Source organism: Callithrix jacchus, chromosome 5 (genome assembly GCF_049354715.1).
Source record: "Callithrix jacchus isolate 240 chromosome 5, calJac240_pri, whole genome shotgun sequence".
Lineage (NCBI taxonomy): Eukaryota > Metazoa > Chordata > Mammalia > Primates > Cebidae > Callithrix > Callithrix jacchus.
The window spans coordinates 122,323,520-122,345,126 of NC_133506.1; the positions used below are offsets into that span (position 1 = coordinate 122,323,520).

Consider the following 21,607-nt stretch of genomic DNA (forward strand, 5'->3'; position numbering starts at 1 on the left):
AGACACCATGGCCAAGTGTTTCCAGGAAAATGAGCCTGAAGTCACTGTGTCCTGTGTGGTGCCTCTGTGGGGACACGGCCACCATGATTCTCAGCACTTTTCCAAATATTCTCAGCTGGGATATTCACAGAACCCTGGGGGCAGGGTCGGGTAGGGAGGACTCAGGGATAGAAAGAAGATGAAGGCAGGGAGGAGGAGGAGGATGGGGAGGAGAAAGCAGGAATGGAAGATACAGGGAGGGAGGGAGGAGGAAGAAAGAATAGAGGAAGGAGGGAGGGAGGATGGAGGGAAGGAAAGGAGGATGCAGGATGATAGAGGAAAGCTGGGAGAGGAAGTTGGAGGGAGGAGGGTGGAGGGAGGAGGGAGGGGAGGATGAAGGGAGGAAAGACATAGGGAGGAGGGAAGGGAGGACAGGTATTATTTGCCAATTTGACAGCCGAGCAAACTGAGGCTCTAGGAGGTTGAGGGACAAGCTGAAGACTGTCCAGATGGCTAGTGGCGGAGTCAGGAGCAGGCCGCAGTCCCCTGACTCCAATCCTGAAGGTTTTTACTCCGGTCCCTTGTCCTCCTTTACCCTGGCCCTCACCCTGAGACACTGGGGAGTTCACAGCTACAGCCTTGTGCCTGAGGCAGCGGGGCTCTGGGCAGGTGTCGGTCAGTGACAGTGGAATGGTCAGTGACAGTGGGATGCGCAGGTCAGCCTCAACCTCATGAGTGCTGTCTCTGCTTCTGAGCACCAATCTGGGCACTCAGTTCCCACCCCTGAGGCTACTGGAAGTTCCCCAGTTCCTCTCTGCCTCCCTGGGGCCAGGCTGGGGCACTTGGCAAAGTCACTGTGCCAGAAAACGTGATGTTGGGAACACACCCCTGGGTGGCTGCCACCCCCAGCCAGGGCACAGCCTGCATATCAGGCCCTCTTTCGGCTCCCAACTGAGAGCCTCAGCCTCTGATTCTGCAGTTCACATGAGCCTTTCAGAGCCACCCTGCCTGAGAGGTGAGGAGATCACACTGTGGCCTCCACTGGGGAGGCTCAGCTTACTCCATTCCTGAACTCCAGAGGGCTGGCTAGCTGACCTGGGGCAGCTTACAAAGTCTGGGCAACTTATGTCTCCTGGGAAAAATTCCAAGAGTCAAGAAACATGAAAATAGAATGTGATGCTATGTTTTGAACATCTACAAGGTACCAGGCACGAGAAGGTCTTTTCCATGTTTTTCTCATATAACTTCACCACAACCCCAGAGTTGATTCTATGATGCCCCTAACTTAGCAATGAAGGAACTGGACTTCAGAGAGGTTAGGTAATTTGTCTGAAGACACACAGCTGACAAGTTTCGGAGTCTGGACTCAAACCTGGGGCCACGTGGCTTCAGTGCTGGCTGGCTGATGCCGCTGCTTCCATGTGGACTAATGTAGGGGAGGAGAGGGGGAGCTGGAAGAAAGATCCAGCCTCCCTGTGTCCCTGGGGCCAGGAGGTGACAGATGCTAGTGGCAGGTGAGCCAGGGAGACTGATGATTTTTGGTCATTTGGTTTTTCCCGGGCTCTGTCCGGAGCTGAGCTTGAGTCAAGAAACTGCCCTCTGCCTTGCCTCATTCTCTTTCAGAAATGGGGTGATGGCGGTAGAAGGAGAGGCAATTAAATAGCATTTCCTAACACCTCCACCTCTGTGGGCTTGCTGTGGTAGCAGGGAGCAGAGTTGGATGTAGTGACAGCGGAGAGCTTGCTCTGGGTCTGTAGTCCTCAGAGGTATGGCATGGGGGTGGGGTGGAGGAAGGGCGTGGAGGCGCAAGGGCAGCTCCAGTTAAAATCCAAAGCCCTTATAAGCCCACACACCATGAAGCCATCTACTGCTGCAGCTTCCACGTGGACTAATCGGGGAGGAAAGGGTTTGATTCAAGTCCAGGTCCAGACAGAGCCTGGGGAAGGCCTGCAGAGAGCCCGGAGTCTGTGGGGGCGGAAGTGTCTGCTTTGTAAAAACCGGGGTGCTTCACAGGAAGGGTCCCCTGTGCATGGTGGAGGTTGGCAGCTCAGTTGTCATTGTCTCCATCTCACCAGCTAACACCCAGGAGCCTCGAGGAACGCAGACAGCAGGGACTGCTCTGATTCCACCCAGAGGAATCCTAACGATCACTCCGTGCGGGGCATCCAGGGGTACGTGCTGGGCACCTTCGCATTCACTGCCTCATTATCCGTCATTTTCCAGATGTCAACAAGAACTCAGAGAGGTTACCTAACCTGCCCAAAGCTACACAGCTGCCTGGAAACTGGTGGTTTGAACTCTAGGGGTCCAACCCCAAAGCTTGACCTCTTTCCCCTCCCCCAGGCTGCCTTTTCAACAGAGTCCATTTTAATAGAATGCCCCTTGAAAGAGGGGGATCATTTCTTCTAGGCCTCTGTATCAGGAAGAGCTGGGCTCCTATTATGAAATACTCCCCTTTTATTGTATGTCCCCTGTGAACACATATCTGGCCATGCTCCTTTCTTTGTCCTGGTCCCCAGGAAGCTCAGAGACAAAGCTGTGGCCTGCCTTGGCCCCCAGCTGGCCTCTGCAGCCGGTCCTGTGGACATTAGCCGGATGCAGCCATCATCTCATTTTCCAACTTGATTTTCCCATCCCCCCGGTCCCTCATCTTTTAATTTATCTTGTTCCTTTCTTTCTTTTATGGTTGGAGGAAGAAGTGAACAAACAGTAAAGTCATGGGATGTCATTTTTGCAGCTTTGAAAAATTTTTCATAGGAAGAAGTTGATATGCTAGAAAAAAAGTCCTTTGTCTGGTACCATGCCCTGCCTTGCAGTGCAGGAAAGAGGGTCTCATGCAGTACTTCCCGGGGTATCCTGGGGTATCACAGGGATGCAGAACAAGAATTGGGGGGTGAGGCGGGGTGTTGGAGGCAGATCTACGCGGGCCCTCCCTGGGGGTTAGAACCAGTTTGTTCCCTTTTTGAAGCTGTTTCCCAGGAGAGCAAGCCCATGAGACCGCTGGGGAGGGCATCCTTGTTGAGGGGAGGCTGTCATGGAGGGCAGCGCCACCTCTCTGCGAGTGCGCGCAGGTGAACCTCAATGGAGGCCAGAGGCACAGAGGCCATGGGAGTGAGTTTCCATCGGTGTTCTGTGACTATTGCTGCCCCATGCTACGGTGGCTGTGTGTTGCTCCACCTTTGCCCAGGTGTGCACCCAAGGGGAGGTTACGCTGGGACAGAGCCCCAGCCAGGCAGCCCCATGGCCACTTTCTGCTCCTGAGCCATGTGACCTTGGGTAAGTCACTCTGCCTCACCCATCTTGAGCTTCCTGGGCTTGCACAGCCTAAGAACTGGGAAGCATCAGTGGTTGGCAGCCCCAGGGTGGACATCTGCTGGGCATTGTGGGCAGGGTAAGCATTATTATGAATAAAGGAGGGGCTGGCCCCTAAGGGGATGCCAGGTCATCCCATTAATATGATCACTTCCCCCACTTGGGTTCCATGTGCTTCTTCTCTCTTTTCTTTTGAGATGGAGTCTCACTCTCTTGCCCAGGCTGGAGTGCAGTGGCACCATCTCAGCTCACTGCAACCTCTGCTTCCCAGGTTCAAGCAATTCTCCTGTCTCAGCCTCTTGAGTAGCTGGGACTATAGGTACACACCACAATGCCCATCTAACTTTTGTATTTTTAGTAGAGAAGGGGTTTCACCATGTCGGTCAGGCTGGTCTCAAACTCCTGACCCTAGGTGATCCACCTGCCTAGACCTCCCAAAATGCTGAGATTATAGGTGTGTACCACCATGCCTGGCCTTTTTTTTCTTTGAGACAGTCTTGCTCTGTTACCCATGCTGGAGTGCAGTGGTGGGATCTCAGCTCACTGCAAATTCTGCCTTCTAAGTTCAAGTGATTCTCCTGTCTCAGCCTCCTGAGTAGCTGGGATTACAGGCATGCACCACCACGGCTGGCTAATTTTTGTATTTTTAGTAGAACATGGGATTTCACCAAGTTGGCCAGGCAGATCTCGAACTCCTGTCCTCAGATGATCTGCCCACCTCGGCCTCCCAAAGTGTTGGGATTGCAGGTTTGAGACATCACGCCTGGCCCCATGTGCTTTCTCAAAGGGAAGAGAAGTGACTGGAATTCCAGTTACCAGGAATCGTGCCTGCCCCCTCTGCCCTCTGTCCCTGCAACCCTAAACAATGCTTCCCCTAGACTGGAGAGATTCTCCACAGGGGCAATTTTGTCCTTCAGGGACATGTGGCAAAGTCTGAGCCCATTTTTGGTCATCACAGCTGGAGAAGGAGGAGCGCTACTGGTTCCACTGTAGGGAGGCCAGGGGTGCTGCTAAATGCTTTTGGTACACAGGACAGCTCCTGTAGCAGAGAATGATCCTGCCCCAGAGTCAGTAGTGCTACCGCTGGGAAACCCTGCCCTGCTCTGAGCCGCAGATGAGGCTGAGCCCATAACCGTTGGGGCTCCTGAGTTCTGCCCTACGGAACTGTCCAGCACTACTTCCTACTTCCGGCTGTGAGGTATCAGGTAGTAGTGTCAGGATCTGGCACCCCCATGGGCATGCCTTCGGCTTTCTTTCCCACAACTGCTCCTTCTTCCATCTTTCCCTACTTGGCCATGGTGCCATCGCCTGGCCAGCTGCTGTGGCCCCAAATCTGGAAGGTCACCCTTCATTCTTCATCCCCTTTTCTGGGCCATCCCTCCACTTCTCCCACCTCTGCTGCTGCCACATGGCCCCAGGTCTCCAGCCTGCCACAATCTCCAGACGAGTCACCTGGTAGCCTCCCCTGTCTTCTGGTATCTCCATCTCCAAATGGAGCTGGAAGGTCTGCTAAAAACATAGACAGGCCGGGCACAGTGGCTCATGCCTGTAATCCCACCACTTTGGAAGGCCAGGGTGGGTGGATCATGAGGTCAGGAGATCAAGACCATCCTGGCTAACATGGTGAACCCCATCTTCACTAAAAATACAAAAAATTAGCCAGGCATGGTGGTGTGTGCCTGTAGTCCCAGTGGCTGGAGAATGGCCTGAACCTGGGAAGCAGAGGTTGCAGTGAGCCGAGATCACACCACTGCACTGTAGCCTGGGCGACAGAGTGAGACTCTGTCTCAAAAAAAATCCCCAAAACCAAAAAACAAAAACATAGACCAGACCACTGTACTTCCTTGTCCCAAGTTCTTCAATGGCACTGATCTCATATGAAATAAAGCAGGCTTCTGACCCTGACCTCGGAGCCTCCCCAGGGCCACTCCCTGGCCTCCTCCTCACTCCCTCTCCTGCATCCTCATCAGGTTCCCTCCTGCTCGGGGCCTCGGCTTGCCCTTTCCTCTTCCTAGAAGGTTTTCCCTTCAGGTCCTTTTTGTGGATCAGGTTTTGGCTTACACATGGCCTTCCCTGACAGCTTCCCATCTCCTAATCAGCCAATAGCAGCCCCTCCAGCCACTCCCCACACACCCCCTACTCTGTTTTCACCATAACACACCTCAGCACCTAGAAGTGTCAACTGCCTCATACATAGGAATATCCATTCCTGAAGAGCAGGGACCTGTCTGTCCTGTCTGTGGCTGTGACCCTGAACCCTGCATGTCTGATATAGACCAGGTGTTCAGTGAGCCTATGCTGAACGAATGAAGGAGGGACAGTGGCATGCCCAGCAGGTGGGTGACTTATAGCCTGTGTATGTGTCTTAGCAGCAAAAGGGTGGAGAGCCACTGAACTAAGTAGCCGCCAAGGCCGTTCTGGCTGGAAATCCCCTCCTCTGGCAATGACCCTCCATGAGGCCACACCGACCCACCTTCAACCTAAAAGCTATGGGCAGAGGCTCTCTGGGGCATGTGTGACACAAAGTGAGAAGTGGAAGGAGTATTCCAGATCAGCCGGGCCCCAGTTTTCAGATGAGGAGACAGAGGCCCACCAGCCCCTTCCCCGTGCATTGCTGCTCCAGTTTGGCTGTGGCCCCCTCGCCTCTGACACTCAGGGTGTGGTGACCCAAGGCCCCTTCCTACTCAGCACTTCTGTTACTATGTCCTGGAAATCCTGAGTCTGGGCTGTCTGTGGAGACTGACACAGGGGGTTTATTTGAAAGATCTGATTTTCCTATTGAGATTTTTTTAAAGTCTCTGACACGGGGTTCCTCCAAAGCTGGCTCTGTAGTGGAGCCATTAAGTCAATCTGCAGGCTGGGGTCCACTTAGACCACCAGCTTCTCCTCACTAAATCAGCTGGCTCCAGTTAAAAGGAGCTAGTGTTTCCTTATTAGAAGAGAGAAAGGATTAAAGAACAGAAGAAGGTAGAGAAGAGACAGAGAGTGGAGCATTAGGGGAAGGCAGACCTGAGACGGGACCCTCAGGGCCCCTTCCTGAATGATTAAAGAGTAAGCAACAGTTGTAAAGCAGAGACAGGAGAGAACATATCTGTGATGGACTCATGCTTGTGTGTCCCCAAAATTTATATGTTGAAGACCTAATCCTCCATGTATACAATGGTATTTGGAGACAGGGCCACTGGGAAGAAATTAGATATAGATGAGTTCGTGAGGGACATGGTCAGATCAATGCCCTTATAAGGACGGACCAAAAAGCTGGTGCCCTCTCCTCCTCCATGTGAGCATTTTGAGAGGATGACGTGGCCCCAATGTCAGCAGTGCTAAGGTTGGGAAACCCTGCCCTGGTGTGAGGGCGGCTGATGTTAAACCCACAGCCCTTGGTGCTCCTGAGTCATGCCTTAGGGAACTTGTGTGAAGAAGCCGGCTACCTAAGCCAAGAAGAGGCACCTTCATCTTTGACTTCCCAGCCTCCAGAACTGTGAAGAGTTCACACCTGTGGTCTAAACCATCCAGTCTATCATATTTTATGATGTCAGCCTGAGATGACTGTAACAACCCTCTACCCGCCCCTTCCCAAATCTGCACGGTTCCAGTAAAGGATTTCCCCTGACCAGTGTACCAAGAAGAGCTCCTAAGTTCCACCTTGGCCATGGTCCGGACAATAGAAGGCAATACTCAGGAGCTGTATACATCTTAAACCTCATTTTCTACACCTAGGACAGTAGATAATTAATATCTACGTTGAGGTGCTGTGGGCAGTTACATGCACGAGTTAGAGTCCTGCATGAAGCTCTTCATAGTGATGGCGGTGACGATTACCCAAGGGCAAAGGGGGTCCAGGGTGAGGATTCTAGCTGGCAGCACTTGGTGCATCAGGGAAGAGCCTGCTCTGGCACTGTCACCTACCTGGGCCTCGCTGGACAAGCTGCCTCTGGGTTATTTCAAGAGAAAATGAGAGTAAACACAGATAGGAAAAGTATCAAGCCCAGCGCCAGGCCTGGAGTCGGTGGAGAAAGGCCGTTTGGATCAAACCTCTCTGAATGGTCCTGTGTTGGGAGTGTGGTTTAAGACAGAGCCATGCAGGCCGGGCTTTGTGGTGGCTCACACCTGTAATCTCAGCACTTTGGTAGGCCGAGGCGGGTGGATCACCTGAGGTCGGGAGTTGGAGACCAAACTGACCGACATGGAGAAACCTCATCTCTACTAAAAATACAAAATTAGCTGGGTGTGGTGGTGCATGCCTGTAATCCCAGCTATTCAGGAGGCTGAGGCAAGAGAATTGCTTGAACCCAGGAGGTGGAGGTTGCAGTGAGCCGAGATAGCACCATTGCACTCCAGCCTGGGCAACAAGAGCAAAAGTCCGCCTGAAAAAAAAAACACAAAAAACAGAGCCATATAGCTGACCCACCAGGAAGGAGTTTCAGGAAACTCTTTGGAAAGAGTGAGCCTCCCACCTGCGGGCAATGGGCAGGGCTCGGGGCAGCTGGGCCCTCTCAGGAGACATCCATGGCTGTCTTTTTGCTCCCCTCCCCAGGGTGTGGGGCTACTGTTTCCTCTTCCTCAGTGTGCCATGGTGGGAAGAAAGGCTGGGTACACTGGTGTGCAAGATCCTGCGGTGAGGCTGGTGAACGTGACTGGGTTAAAGAACTCCTCCGCGCTCAGGTTCCAGAACCTTCTCCATATCTTCCCCCACTATTGCACAGCACAGAGCTGGCACAAAGCAGGCATGGGGGCCATCCCTGGCCTCAAGGCTGCTATATTAAGGCCCTGGCAGAGCTGTGGGCATGCTGGAGGCAGCTTCTCCTTTCTTGATGAGAGGTTGGGGGAGGGGCAAGGCTAAGACTGCCGGACCCTGGAGCTGTCTTTGGGTGGAGAGCTTTCGATGGCAGCAGGGGATCTGAGTGGCTCTAGTGGGTTCTCTAGAGTTGGTGTGGGAGGCAAGGCCTTGGTAAGTGGCACAAGCTGCTGTCGTCTAAGCCCAGAGTCTCTTCTTCCCTTCCATGTCCCCAGAAGTCTTCAGTCTCTGGCAATAGTACCTGCTCTGTGATGTTTGCTTACATTCTATACCCACGGAATTCCAAAATGCATGAGATTGAACAAATGTTGGCTGATGATGCCTTTGGAAAACCTTGAAAAAAGGTTTGCTACCCCTTTCCTATGTCCCGAGGCTTGGCTGGGTCTCACCAAAGATACAAAGAATGAGGTGAGTGTCTCAGAAGGAGGGCAGCAGATGACTGACTGCAGTGACTAGTCCAGCACCCAGGGGGCAGATGACTGACTGCAGTGACTAGTCCAGCACCCAGGGGAAGGCGAGAAAAAAGAGAAAGAGGCAGAGACAGTGACTGAGAGACTGAGAAACAGAGATTGTGAGAGAGACATAGACATAGGGAAAGACTGAAAGAGAAAGAGGAAAAGAGGAGAGAAAAGGACAGGAGAGGAGAGGAAGGGAAGGGAGGAGGAAGGGGAAGGGAGGAGAGGAGGGAGAAGAGGGAGAGCAGGAGGGAAAGGGAGGGATGGAGGAAGAGGGGGAGAGGAGAAGTGAAGGGAGGAAGGGAGAAGAGAGAAGAGGAGGACAAAAAGAGGAAAGGAAAAATAAAGGAAGGGAAGAGAAAAGGAGACGAGAAAATGTGTGTTATGCAATTTGTGTATCTGTTGTGCTCACTTCTAATGCCTTCATGCTGCCACCAGCCCAACCTCAGAGCTGGGCTCCACTGGGTAGTCAAGTACTTGGTTCTATTTTTAATGGCAACCCAGAAGCTGTTTGAGAAAAGGCAGGACGATCTGGTGAGAAGAGCTTTGTAGTGAGATAAAGGCTCCAATCTGGCCCAGCTGCCTCCTACCTGGGCACCTCTGGGCAAGTCCCTGAACCTCTCTACACCTCCCTTGCTCATCTGCAGACAGGGGTGAAGACAGTGCCCTCCCAGGGCTGTCATGGGCAGGCCACATGGTAATGTGCACAAGGCTCTGCACACTTGAGCATTTTGACATTTTCCAGCAGAGGGACAGGTAGAAGGGAGAGACCTTGATTTGAGGGGTAGAAAGAGGCTAAGACAAGGCCAGCCCTCGTGAAGCTGGGAGCAGCAGTCTTTTGCACACAGCCCTGCCAGAAAGCACGGATGCCTTAAGTACCCAAAGGGCTGGGCTTCCTGGCCCAGCAACATTATTTATCATTATTTATAAGACACGAACGTGAAACGGAATCTGTCATTTGCCAGTTGCCAGCAAAGCCTTCAGAGTTCTGCCATTACACTCGGAGTCTTATTAGTTGTCTGCTGCAGCATTTCTTCAGTTTCAGCCCAGAGGTTTGATTTTTTTTCTTTATCTTCTGTTCATTTTGCTCTGGAGGTAATGCTTTAAGATACTTTTCTAAAGAACAGGTGGAAATAATGCATTTTATACATGAAAGCCAACATGGAGGTAACTCTCCCTCCACGTCCCCGGAAAGTGGCCTAGGGTTAAGGTGCGTCCCAGGCCTCAGCTCTGGCTACTTGCTGTCAGGTGGAGGCATTGTAGGAGGTGAGGTGTCAGGTGGTAGATAGCTGCTGGTCTAGGGATGTGCTTTTTATGAGACAAGCTGGCAGTTCCCACCCAGGTTGAGGGACAGTCACAATGATTCTAGCCAATGAATCTTGAACCCACTCTCCCAGCCCTGGGTCCCACGAGGATGTTCTGGACCTCAGAAACCCTGAGCTTTGGGGAATCACACAGGCAGCCCAGTTCTTTCAGCGAGGTCCCCCAGATGGCTCCCTGTGCTACTGGAGCCAGCTGCCCAGATCAGCTCTGGGCTGTCTTGTTGAACACCAAAGTGCAAATGGCTGGAGGCAGCTGGCAAGATGCTAAGTGCAGCATTAATCCTAATTAGGATGAGGAATTAATAAAGGAAGCCAGGCTTGCCGGCGCAGAGGAGTTAGTTTCAGAATTTCCACTGGGAAGCTGGAAGGCCCTGGGTCCACGCATACCTTTGGGTCATGCCAGTGGCATGACTTATGACTTACTGTGCCAGGCAGATGGCACCCAATGGAACTTGCTTGTGAGGTAGAGTATGGAGCATTGCAGTCCCTGCTCTGTAGCCAACTCAGGTGCTGTGGCAGGTAGTGACGTGGGTACATTCTCCAGAGCAGAGGAGTAGGTGTTCATGATCAGAGCAATTGAACACCAAAAAATGATGTTTTTCAAAAGAAAAGACGAGGGTGTGATCGTGAGCCCACTGGCTCTTTTGTGTGTTTCTCTAACTACTGATTGCACATTTCTGTTACCTGAAGATGCCACTCAGCCCTGGCATTATGCTCCAAATTGCAAAGGGCACACAGCCTTTTTTGGGAGTGGGGGTGGGAGACAGAGGTGGGCAGGATTCCCGATGAGATGAGAACAAGCATGGTCTGGAGGGGGAAAGGGGGCCAAGTTGACTTCACTCAGCAGACCCAGCTTCACAAAGCCTCTTTTCAGAGGACTTCAAATGCGGCCAGAAAAGGGCTATGGTTTTAAGAGCTCCCTGCTAACCTCTACCAAGAAACAACCGCGGCTGAATTCTGTGCAGGGGCTGGAACTGCAGTAAGGAAGGCTAGGTATGTGGGAGAACTTCCCGAATAACTGAGGGGCGGAGCTCACACTAGGGGAAAGGTTACAGAAAAAGAAAGAGGGAATTCTGTCCAAGGGGTTTTTGAAAAATCAAAGGAAAGCCCCCACCAGCTCCCTCCACCCGGTCCCTGATCTGAGAGCGACGCTTAAGCAGCAGACCTGTGCCCAACCTGGCTGCGACCAGGCAGCCCCTCCCCAGCCACCTGTTCAAGTTCCGCAGCCGGGCAGAAGGGCGCCCGGAAGGCACCGAAGCTGAGCGCATTTTGGCGTTGGAGGCATCCAGGCCCCTCCCCAGGAGGGAGCTGTCCCCATAGTCCCGGGGCGAAATCCTGGCCCCTAGAGGCATTCCAACCTCTTGACACCCACTACGCGGCCTCCAGTCGCATCTGGGGGTCACAGCGCGCAGCTCGGATGAAACGACCACGCCCCTCCCAGGCTGCTGACAGTCCGCGGATCGCCCCTGCACATCCCAGTTTCCTACTGAGGTCTCCTGCAGCCTTCCTGCTGAGGGTCCGTGACCGAGGTCGCTGTCTCCACTGGGGGAGACTCGGGGTCACTCCCCTCGCTGCCCCAGCGCACAGCGAGAAGCTGGCCAGTGGCTCTGTGTAAGACGAGGCGGGCATCGGGCTGGGGCTACCCAGCTACCCTAGATCCGCTCGGCACCCAGCCCCCATCCCCGTCCCGACCGCGCCCCCCCTAACCGCGCCCCCGCCCCTACTTCTGCCCTCACCCCTCAGCCGGAGCCGGGAACGAGCACCCAGCGGCCCCGAGGTGCCCCACCCCTGGCCGGCCCCGCCCCAGGGTGGCCAGTTCCCATAGCAATCGCACAGACACCGGTTGCCCAGCAACCCCTCCCCCTCCCGTTGGCTCCCCCAACCCCAGCCTCCTCCCGCCCCCTCGTCAGCCTCCACCTCCCCCAGGGGTGCCAGCGCAGCCCCTGGGGATAGCTGGGGTCCTGGGGTACGCGCGCACGCGTGAGTTTCGGTGTGTTTCATTGTGTCTGTGGGCGAGGGGGTGTGCGTATGCGCGTGGAGAGTTTGTGGGGTCGGTGTGCTGGAGAGGACCCAGCTGGGAGGGACGGGAGCTGATGCACAGCTGGCCGCGAGGGAACCCACCCGCCCGCTCAGGCTCCTTTGTGTCTCGCGCGGAGCCAGCGCCGCGCCCACCCCCTCCCCGGCCCACGCCCCGGGCAGTGTGTGCGCGTGTGTGCGAGCGCGCGCGCGCGCGCGTGTGTGTGTGGCGGCGAGGGGTCGGGGCCGGCCGTACCTTCGATGCAGCACACCCGCCACAGCCCCGAGTGGGTGAGGTCGCCGCGGGCGCGGCGGGGCGGGGGCCCGTCGTCCATGGTCAGGTTGGTGCCGTTGCAGATGTGTGCGCTGGAGTAGAGCCAGTAGTCGGTGCCGATGGCGATGGCCATGAGCGAGAAGGCGGCGAAGGCTCCGGCCGTGGTCAGCAGCATCTGCAGCCCGCGGTCGCATCGCACCATGGTGGGCGCCTCATAGTCCGCCGCCCGCCGGCCCGGCCCGCCCGCCCTCCTCCCTCCGCGCGCCTCTCCGGGGGCGCCGGGGTTGGGGGGCCGAGGGCCGGGGGGCGGCGCCGCGCTGCGCGCTCCGACCCCGCGCCCCGGGCGTGCCTGCGCTCCGGCCGCGCTGGGGCTCAAACTCCGAGGCGCGGCGGCGAGTGCGGGCTGCGCGGGCCGCCTGGCGGGCTGGCGGCGGCGGCCAGGGGCTCCTCCCTCTGGGCCCGCCCTCCCCACTCGGCCCGCGCCTCCGCCCCGCGCCCTCCTCGCCTCCCCCGCCGCCGCCGCCGCCGCCGCCGCCGCGCTCCAGGCCCGCGCCCCGCTCCTCTCGGCGCCGCCCCTCGCTCCTCGGGCCCCCGCCCGGCTGTGCGCTCTTCTGCGCTCCCCTCTCCCCAGCCCGGATTTTCTCCCCCTCGCCTCCCCCTTTCCCCGCGCCCGCGCGCGCTCTCTCTTCCTCTCCCATGGTTCATTCACATTATTGGAGCGAAGGAAGCCGAGGGAAGGGTTCCCCAGGAGGACCGAAGGGAAAGTGCGTTTCCAGCCACCTCTCTTACCCGCTCAGGACACCTGGCCTCCCCTCCGACGGCCCTGAGGATTAATTTGTGGAGGAGGGCGTGGGTGGGTGTGCCCCTCCTTTCCCCTCTGTGTCTGTTCACCTGGTGATAAAAGGTGAGTGCGGGAGTGCGTGTTCAGGTCAGAATTCCCGAAACCCTAGATGTGGGTCACGCCGCCAGACCTCGCAAGGCACCCGGGCCCAGTGCAGGTGGTTCCTGCTCCTCTAGATCCCCCTGCAGGGCCTGGAAGGACCCTGACTTGAGGTTGAGGGAGAAAGGCGATGTCAGCGAGAGGTCCTTTGGGGAGAACACATGGTCCCTGCTTTCCAGAGTGGTGGCAAGGCTGAGATTGAAGATGGGGCACTCCTGTGTGCTCCCATTTACCGGAATACCCCAGGACTCCAGAGGTCTGTTACTGCTGGAGTCCAGGACCACTCCAGTTTGTTAGATTCCAACACTGCAGCCTCCAGCCTTTTCCCTCTATCTCCCAGCCCCTTCGCAATACCTTTACTTCGTTTTGCCTTTTGCTGTACTCGAGCTTAACTGGCTTTCCCTTCCCTGGCCTTTATTGCCAGCCCCTGCCCCAAGCCCTGCTGGCTTCACTTGCTGCCGCTGTGATCCCATCCTGAACACACCCCCTTCTCCTGGGAGCCGGCCTGGGCTCCTCCTCCTTGAAGACTCAACTCCAAACCCCGCCCTCCAGGAGGTTCTCACAGCCCATCATGAGGAAGTGCAGCGCCCCTTGACCTCGCATGTCCAGATGGTCCTGTTGTTGGCACCCCTGGCCGCACTGGACCCCAGAATATGCAAAAAGATGTAGGGAGTGCTGCTATTCTTGCAAGATGAAGCTTAACTTTCTTTGTGGCACCTTCCCTGGTCCCCACTCTTCACAGTACCCAGTGTTGGAATCACCGTTCTCTGTTCCATGAGATTGTGAGCCTTTCCTGTGACTGGCATATATGGTAAGGGCTTAGCAAATGTTTGCTGAGTGAGAAGTGTTTCTTTCCCCCTGGAAAATTATAGTCTGATCGGGAGGATTAGATCATAGAAATATAGGGGAAAAGCCTCACGAGGTGATAGAGCCTGAGGACCAGGCTGGCTGCATTGATGATTGTTTGTTGGCTCCTTCTGCCCTTGGGGTGTCTATTCTGCTTTCTAAGTCACAACGGACAAGGGTCATCACTTCTAATTTACTTTAACCCACCTGCCACCTGGTCTGGGGTTCTGCACCCAGCAGGTGCTCATTGTATGTCTGAGTGGACCAGAAGGTGTGAGATGGTTTGCTCTGACCCAGGACAGGGCTACCCACGTACAACCCTAACAGCCACTAGGCTAAGTCTAGGTTCAGTCCTCAGAAACTGCAGAAAAATTAATACCAAGTTCTTCTCTTCTTCTCCTTCTCCTCCTCCTTTTCCTCCTCCTCTTCTTCTTTCTTCTTCTTCTTCTTCTTCTTCTTCTTCTTCTTCTTCTTCTTCTTCTTCTTCTTCTTCTTCCTCTTCTTCTTCTTCCTCTTCTAACAAATCATTGTTTCAAATTAAATCGTAAGTGGAAGCCCAATGTAAACAAACCAGTTACACCAGTTAGACCTGTAGGTAAGGATTGGCATGGCTCTGGTTGAACGAGGGACCCAGGGCACGGGTGCTCACCCACACACATCATGCACTGCAGCCCCCAAAGCACCTTTCTGGACCCTGGGTTCCACAAAGCATGCTGTGAAAACCCATATCCTGAGCCAGCCACTAAGTTACTCAGGAACGTCCCCTCTACCCCATCCCCCTTGCAGCCTTCCTTAGAGACTTTGGGATAAACGAATGTGAGTTACATGAACCTGATCTGCAGGGGTGGAGAGCAGCAGTTTCTCCCAGTCACCTATTAGATGGGGGAGATGACACTTAGGAGGTGGGACCCTCCTCCAAGCAGAGTCCTCACGTTCATCCCTTGGGAGACAAAACCTAAATCTTCCTTGATCAGAACCTTGGTAGACCAGCTCTCACTTCTCCACTTGCAGAAAATTGTACAGGAGAGTTGAGAACACACTGGACCAGAGCCAAGACAGTCACCTTTGCATGCTGGCTCCAAGACTAACTTGCAAGTTAATCAGGACCGGCCAAAACCACCTGGGAAAAGGATACCTCTCTAGTCCAACTTTCAGAGTGGTTTCAAGGGTTGGCGGGGTGTGGTGGCTCCTGCCTGTAATCCTGGCACTTTGGGAGGCCGAGGCAGGGGGATCACTTGAGGTCAAGTGTTCGAGACCAGCCTGGCCAACATGGTGAAACCCTGTCTCTACTAAAAATACAAAGAAAAAAAAAAATTAGCCAGTGGTAGTAGGTGCCTGTAATTCCAGCTACTTGGGAGGCCGAGGCTGGAAAATTGCTTGTACTCAGGAGGCGGAGGCTGCAGTGAGCTGAGGTTGCACCACTGCACTCCAGCCTGGGTGACAGAGTGAGACTCTGTCACACACACAAAAAAAGAGTTGTTTCAAGGGTCAAAAAAGCCACCTTGCATGTCATGTACAGGCAGCGGCTGTTTGTGGGCTGGGCAGTACAGGCCGGCTTTTCTGCCTTTCTTTGGAGACAAGTGAGCCCAACACTGTGTAGGAAGCATATATTATATGTACTTAAAAATGTTTTTCTTTTTCTTTTTTTTTCTTGAGACGGAGTTTCACTCTGTCACCCAGGCTAGAGTGCATGATTTCGGCTCACTGAAACCTCCACCTCTTGGGTTCAAGCAATCCTCCTGCCTCAGCCTCCCGAGTAGCCAGGACAGGTGTGTGCCACCATGCCAGCCTAACGTTTGTATTTTTGGTAGAGACGGGGGTTTCACCAGGTTGGCCAGGCTGGTTTCAAACTCCTGGCCTCAAGTGATCTACCCACCTCAGCCTCCCAAAGTGTTGAAATTACAGGCGTGAGCCACTGCGCCTGGCCTACAGTCACTGCTAATTCTCACTATCACCCCCTGACAACACCAGGCAAATCTGAGGTGCAAAGACAGTGAGTAACTTGCTCCAGGTCTCACACCTGGAGGGTGGGATCACATCTTAGCTCACATCTCAGTGACTTCAAGGCCAGAGTTTTTTAAGGATGCTAAACAGCCTCTTTGCCATTGTTAAGTACTGCTCAGCTGTGTCGTCATTGTTACCTGTTAATTTAGGGGGACCCCAGTGGGAGCTTGGCAGTTTGCCTTTCTGTCTTCGGACACCCATGGGCTGCCATGCTTGGTCCTGCGATTATGAGGGTGTGGACTGTAGAGTCGCATAAGGACTTGACCGCCAGCACAGGGAGCTGGCACAAACCCAGGACTGACTGAGACCATTCATCATGCTTGGGCGAGCACAATTTAAATCTGGAAATTTCTGCTCAGCCAGATTAGAGAACTCTAAATGACAGTATTTAACTGCTGCCTGAGGACCCTGGAGTTTCTCCCATGTGACACTTCCAGAAATGAGGGAGGGATGTGTTCTTCTCTGGCCTAGGAGGAGGTCTTGGACTGGTCTTGTTCCGGAGACACTTGGCATCCTCCCCCTCCACGAACTCCCCCGCCCCGTATAAATATAAATGTTACTGCTGGGGGTGTGAACAAGTAAACATGTGTATTATTACCTCCCTTGCCAGTTGAGAAGGTGGCAGTATTTGCCAGTCACTTGGACCAGTCCTCCCAAACTGTCTTTTTCTTTCCTCCTTACTGAATCATTTAGGTAATTATCTCAATTCTTCACTTTACTTTGGCTGTGAAGACAGAGCCTTAATGAGCCCAGCACCCTGGGCAATCTCAGCTCCAGGGCGAGGCATCTGGGCAGCGGCTGTGGGAGGGGAAGGCAGAGTTAGGACACTCACATTGCATAACCTGCACGTCCAAGCGGCTGAGCCCTCTGCGTCTGCAGTCCCGGCGAGAAGTCAGGAGAGGCCCTCCACCAGCCAGGGGAACGCAGTCCCTCTCTGCAGCAGCTCCAACAGCCTTGAGCAAAACCTTTGTTTTCCCCCTTTGTCCTCCAGAAATAATGACCTTTGTGTGTCAACTTTTGTAGTTGACAGACCTAAAGCAGATGGCTCTGGTGATTTCAGAAGGCTTAGTGAGGGGATTTGAGGAGCCTGGGTGAGATCTCAGGCGAATTGACACAAAGAATGATTTCCCGTTTCTATAGCCAAGGCTTGGGGATGAGGCCCAGAAGATTCTGGGGCTTGGCTCGGTGTGGAGGCTTATCTGGAAATCCATCCAGCCTGCTCAGCCTCCAAGAAGAATGCCTGGAGATCCGGGTCCTGACAGCCTCCCCTCCGTCAGATTATGCACGCTGCAAGGATGACTTTCTTCTTTTTTTCTTTTTTTTTTTTTTGCTTCAGTATTTCAGTAGGCTCCTTTGAGGGAGATCAGAAAATGCTACATGGCTTTATGTATTCAAGTTTATTCCATTTCATTTGCTTATCACGGATATCCCATTCAAGGTGATGGAAGCTGAATGCACAGCATTTTTTTTTCCAGCTCAGCGGCGATGAAATGGTGACATGCTCACCATCTCCATGCCAGACCAGGACCTAGAAGTGCAGAGAGAAGGGAAATAGCATTTCATGAGTGTCCTCTGGGTGCCAGTGATTGCGTCCCTCACTTCAGTTATCCATCACAATAACAAGTTATCCATCACAAAGGGACACTTTCATCCCCTTTGTGTAGGTGATGAACTTGCAGCTACACAGAAAGCAAGTGACTGAGCCGGGATTTGAACCCAGCTCTGCCTGGAGCACAGCTGGGCTCCGTCGGCTGCTACATTGCACCCCACTCCCTGAAGGGCACAGAGGCCACTGTGCCCACTCTGCTTCCTCCCACGGTCCTCCTCACACATTTATCCAGGTGAAATCAAGTTCAAATGATGATCAAAGTCACATGAGAGGCTGGGCACAGTGGCTCGTGTCTGTAATCCCAGCCGAATGGGAGGCTGGGGGGGTGTGGATCACTAGAGGTCAGGAGTTCAAGACCAGCCTGGCCAACATGGTGAAACCCCATATCTACTAAAAATACAAAAAAAAAAAAAAAAAAAATCACTGGGTGTGGAGGAGGGATGCCTGTAATCCCAGCTACTCAGGAGGCTGAGGTGGGAGAATCGCTTGAACCCAGGAGGCAGAGGTTGCAGTCAGGCAAGATCATGCCACTGCACTCCAGCCCTAAAAAAAAATAATAATAATAAAAATCACCTGAGGGTGGAGAGGTTAGGATACAGCCGTGCTTTTTAAGGCGTTGGCAGTGGGGCTAGAGTTTGGAGTTTGGAGAAGGCTCCCATTTCCTGGGTAGGTGGGAGTGAGCTGGACTGATGGCAAGTGCTGGAAGCTACCAGCCTTGGGAGCTCATCCTCCTCTTCCTCCCAGCTCTTACCCCAGCACCTGCCCTGATGCTGGCCAGAGTTGGGGGCAGAGAGCCAGCTTCTGATCCAGGTACCCAGTGTCCTGTCTGAGATGCCTCTGGCTTCTGGCTGCTACCCTCTCCTGGGCATTTTCCATTTACTGTGATGGCAGGAAAACCCAGTACCATTAAACGGCAAACAACACAGTGAACTGTGAGTGAAGTCCGTGTGGGCTTATCCAGACCTGTGTGTTTGCAAACCGGATCCCAGTATGGATTGTGCCCTGCAGGTGGTCTCCCCTGCCAGAATCTGTTCTAGAACCAGCCGGTTGATGAGCATATTGATATGAACAGCCTGGCTTGGCCAAAGCTTCCGGCCCAGCACGCTTGAGCGTCGGCTGGTTATTCTGAGAACATTCTTTTCAAAACACTCTACAGGACAAACAGGCCGAGAGGTTCCTTTGTCCACAGCTGGCCTCTGAAACTGAGCTGGCTCTCAAAGGGTTGAGAAGAACCCCAAGAAAGAGATTGTCTACACTCAGAGGCTGAAGCGTTTGAAAACGGGGGTGTGGGAGGGGGTGGGGAGGATGGTCAGTGACAGCACATTCTTCAGCAAACATATCATTTGTGCTTTTACCAAAGCAGATCTTTTAATTCCTAAAATATAACAGGCTGGTGCAGGGGCTGGAAGAAGAGGGCGCGTTTTATGTACTCTGCTAAGTGCTTGTTTGCTGAATGAAAGGTTTGGTTCAGCGAAGGTCTCAGTACCTTTGCCTTCAGAACCACACCTACCTTTTCATCTCCAGCCTCCCTGGCTCTCAGCTGGCTGCTGGGGGTTCGGGGGTGGGTTGCTCTTGGCCCTCCTGGAGCTGCGCTTGGTACTGGGTGGGAGAGCTTGCTCTAGACTGCAGACATCCTTCTGGATTGCAGCTGTCAACTGACTACCTGCCCTCTGCCTCCTATGTCCGTGATTCCTGCTTGTCATTGAAGAGCTGCTGGGTCTTTGTTGCTTTTCTCTCCAAGGCCTTTTGATGAGGTAGAAAGGAAAGGTCATCAGATTCAGGCTAACCTGGGTTTCTACTTCCGCTTTGTCATTTACAGCTATGTGACCTAGGACTAGTGGCTGAACCTCTCTGGGCCCCAATAAGAGAGGAAACCAAACACTGGCCTCACCGGGTTGGTTAATGTGCAGATTTGATGAGCCCAGGAAAAACATAAACCCCAAATGCTAACAGCTGAGGTTTATGGAGCACTTTGTCTGTACCATGCTCTATTCGACGTGCTTTGCCAGACATTATTTGATTTTTTCCAAAACTTTTTGAGATCGTTACTGTTATTGATTTCATTTTACCAAAGAGGTTATGAAGGCTTGGTGAAGGTAAATTGCTTGCCAAGAGTTGCCCGATTTTAAGCCTCAGTGGTCTGTATACAGAACCTGTGCTTATAATTTTGATTTACATGCTTACTAAATAAATAGTAACTTTTATTATCTTGCTCATTAATACTCTCTGACAACGAAGCTGAAGCTACTGCTTATCCTCATCTGCCAACAACCACCGACGTCACTGGACTCAGACACCCTTTGTAATACAGACCCATTGATTTATCCAATCCAGAAATACTGTTTTGTTTCGTTTTCTTTAGCAGAGCCCTCCCTATTGGTTCCTATTATCCTGTTGGAACCTATGTGGGTCTTCTCGGGGATTAAGACATTATTGAAATCATTGCTGGCTGAGCATGGTGACTCACAGCCGTAATTCCAACACTTTGGGAGGCCAAGGTGGGTGGATCACCTGAGGTCCAGAGTTTAGACCACCCTGGCCAACTCATTGAAACCCCATCTCTGCTAAAAATACAAAAAGTTAGCTCGGTGTGACGGGCACCTGTAATCCCAGCTATTTGGGAGGCTAAGGCAGGAGAATCACTTGAACCCAGGAGGCAGGGGAGCTGAGATTGTGCCATTGCACTCCAGTATGGACAACAAGAGTGAAACTCCATCTGAAAAAAAAAAAAAGGAAAGAAATCATTGTTGGCAGTTGCCAAAATTCTCTTCAAATTCTTGTCTTGTCCAGAAAGTGGTGGCAATGTGTGGTATAGGAAAAGGGATACAGCAGGCAGCTCAGCTCTTCCAGGCTCACCCTTCCCAGTAATGTGTTGGCAGAATGGCACCTGCTTTGGTAGAGCTGCCATGAGATTTGAAGAAGACATTGGTGCCCAGCTGACCCAGGCAAGGTGGCCTGACATCAGCAGATGTCACCAGGAGATGTACATAACATAAAGTAAGAAATCGTATTCACTTATGAATGAGCAAATCTCCCGGGGCTTTGGGGCCTCTTCAAGTGGTCTGCAGGATCACCAGAGTTTCTGCCCAGGAGCACTTGCTCCCTGCATGATTGTGGTGGGCCCCAGGGCTTCTCTATGCCACCCTGGCCCACCCAGGGCAGTGCCAAGCAGAGTGAGTTTTCAGAAACTTGCATCTGGCTCCACTCGCGGCTGAATCTGATAACAGACCGTTTCCAGATAAACAAAGGATTTCTAGAAAAGTGGTTTTCTAGAAGAGGTATTTTAAATGCTGTAGATCTTTAAAAACTCAAGGAGAAATACTCTTTTTTTTTTTGAGACAGAGTCTCACTCTGTTGCCCAGGCTGGAGTGCAGTGGCATAATCTTGGCTCTCCTCAACTTTTCCCTCCTGGGTTCGAGCGATTCTCCTGCCTCAGCCTCATGAGTAGCTGGGATTACAGGTACCCACCACCTCATCTGACTAATTTTTGTATTTTTAGTAGAGACGGGGTTTCATCATGTTGGTCAGGCTGGTCTTGAACTCATGAGCTCAGGTGATCTGCCCGCCTTAGTCTCCCAAAGTGCTGGGATTACAGGTGTGAGCCACCTCACCCAGCCTTAGAGAGACAGTCTTTGACTGATGCTGTATCTGTTGGGAGTGTCCTCACCTGGGGAGTGGTATGGCCCATGACTGAATTGTCCTCTTGCAGCCTTGGTACCCAGAGGTGAGGCCTGAGGCTGTTCTGCAGGTAAGGGAGGCAACAGTTCCGCAGGTGCCAGTTCTGTGCATGGCTAGAAGCAGCTGCCTGACCGGCTGCCTTCCTGGGCTTCTCTGCGTACTCAACACCAGCAGTCTCTTGTCCCAGAAGATGGGTTTGTGATGGAAGATGATTAATAGCAGCTTGACTTTGTTAAACAGTTACATGTGCTGGGTACCTTAGGACAAGAAAAATATTGTTATCCTCATTTTAGAGATGATGCAACTGAGGCTTTGGGAAGGCAAATAACTTATTCCAGGTCACAGCAAGTAAGTAAAAGAGCAAGGACTTCAAT

The 21,607-nt window shown here is 53.2% G+C and overlaps 1 protein-coding gene across 1 annotated transcript in view; it reads right to left on the reverse strand.

The window, feature by feature from the left end:
• Positions 1–12,556, reverse strand: part of CACNG4 (calcium voltage-gated channel auxiliary subunit gamma 4) — a 61,280-nt gene extending 48,724 nt beyond the window's left edge. Inside the window, exon 1 of the mRNA XM_035301586.3 lies at positions 12,139–12,556. Coding sequence (XP_035157477.1) covers positions 12,139–12,358 — 220 coding nt within the window. The 5' untranslated portion in view covers positions 12,359–12,556. The remainder of the gene's footprint in view (positions 1–12,138) is intronic.
• Positions 12,557–21,607: the final 9,051 nt, after the last annotated feature.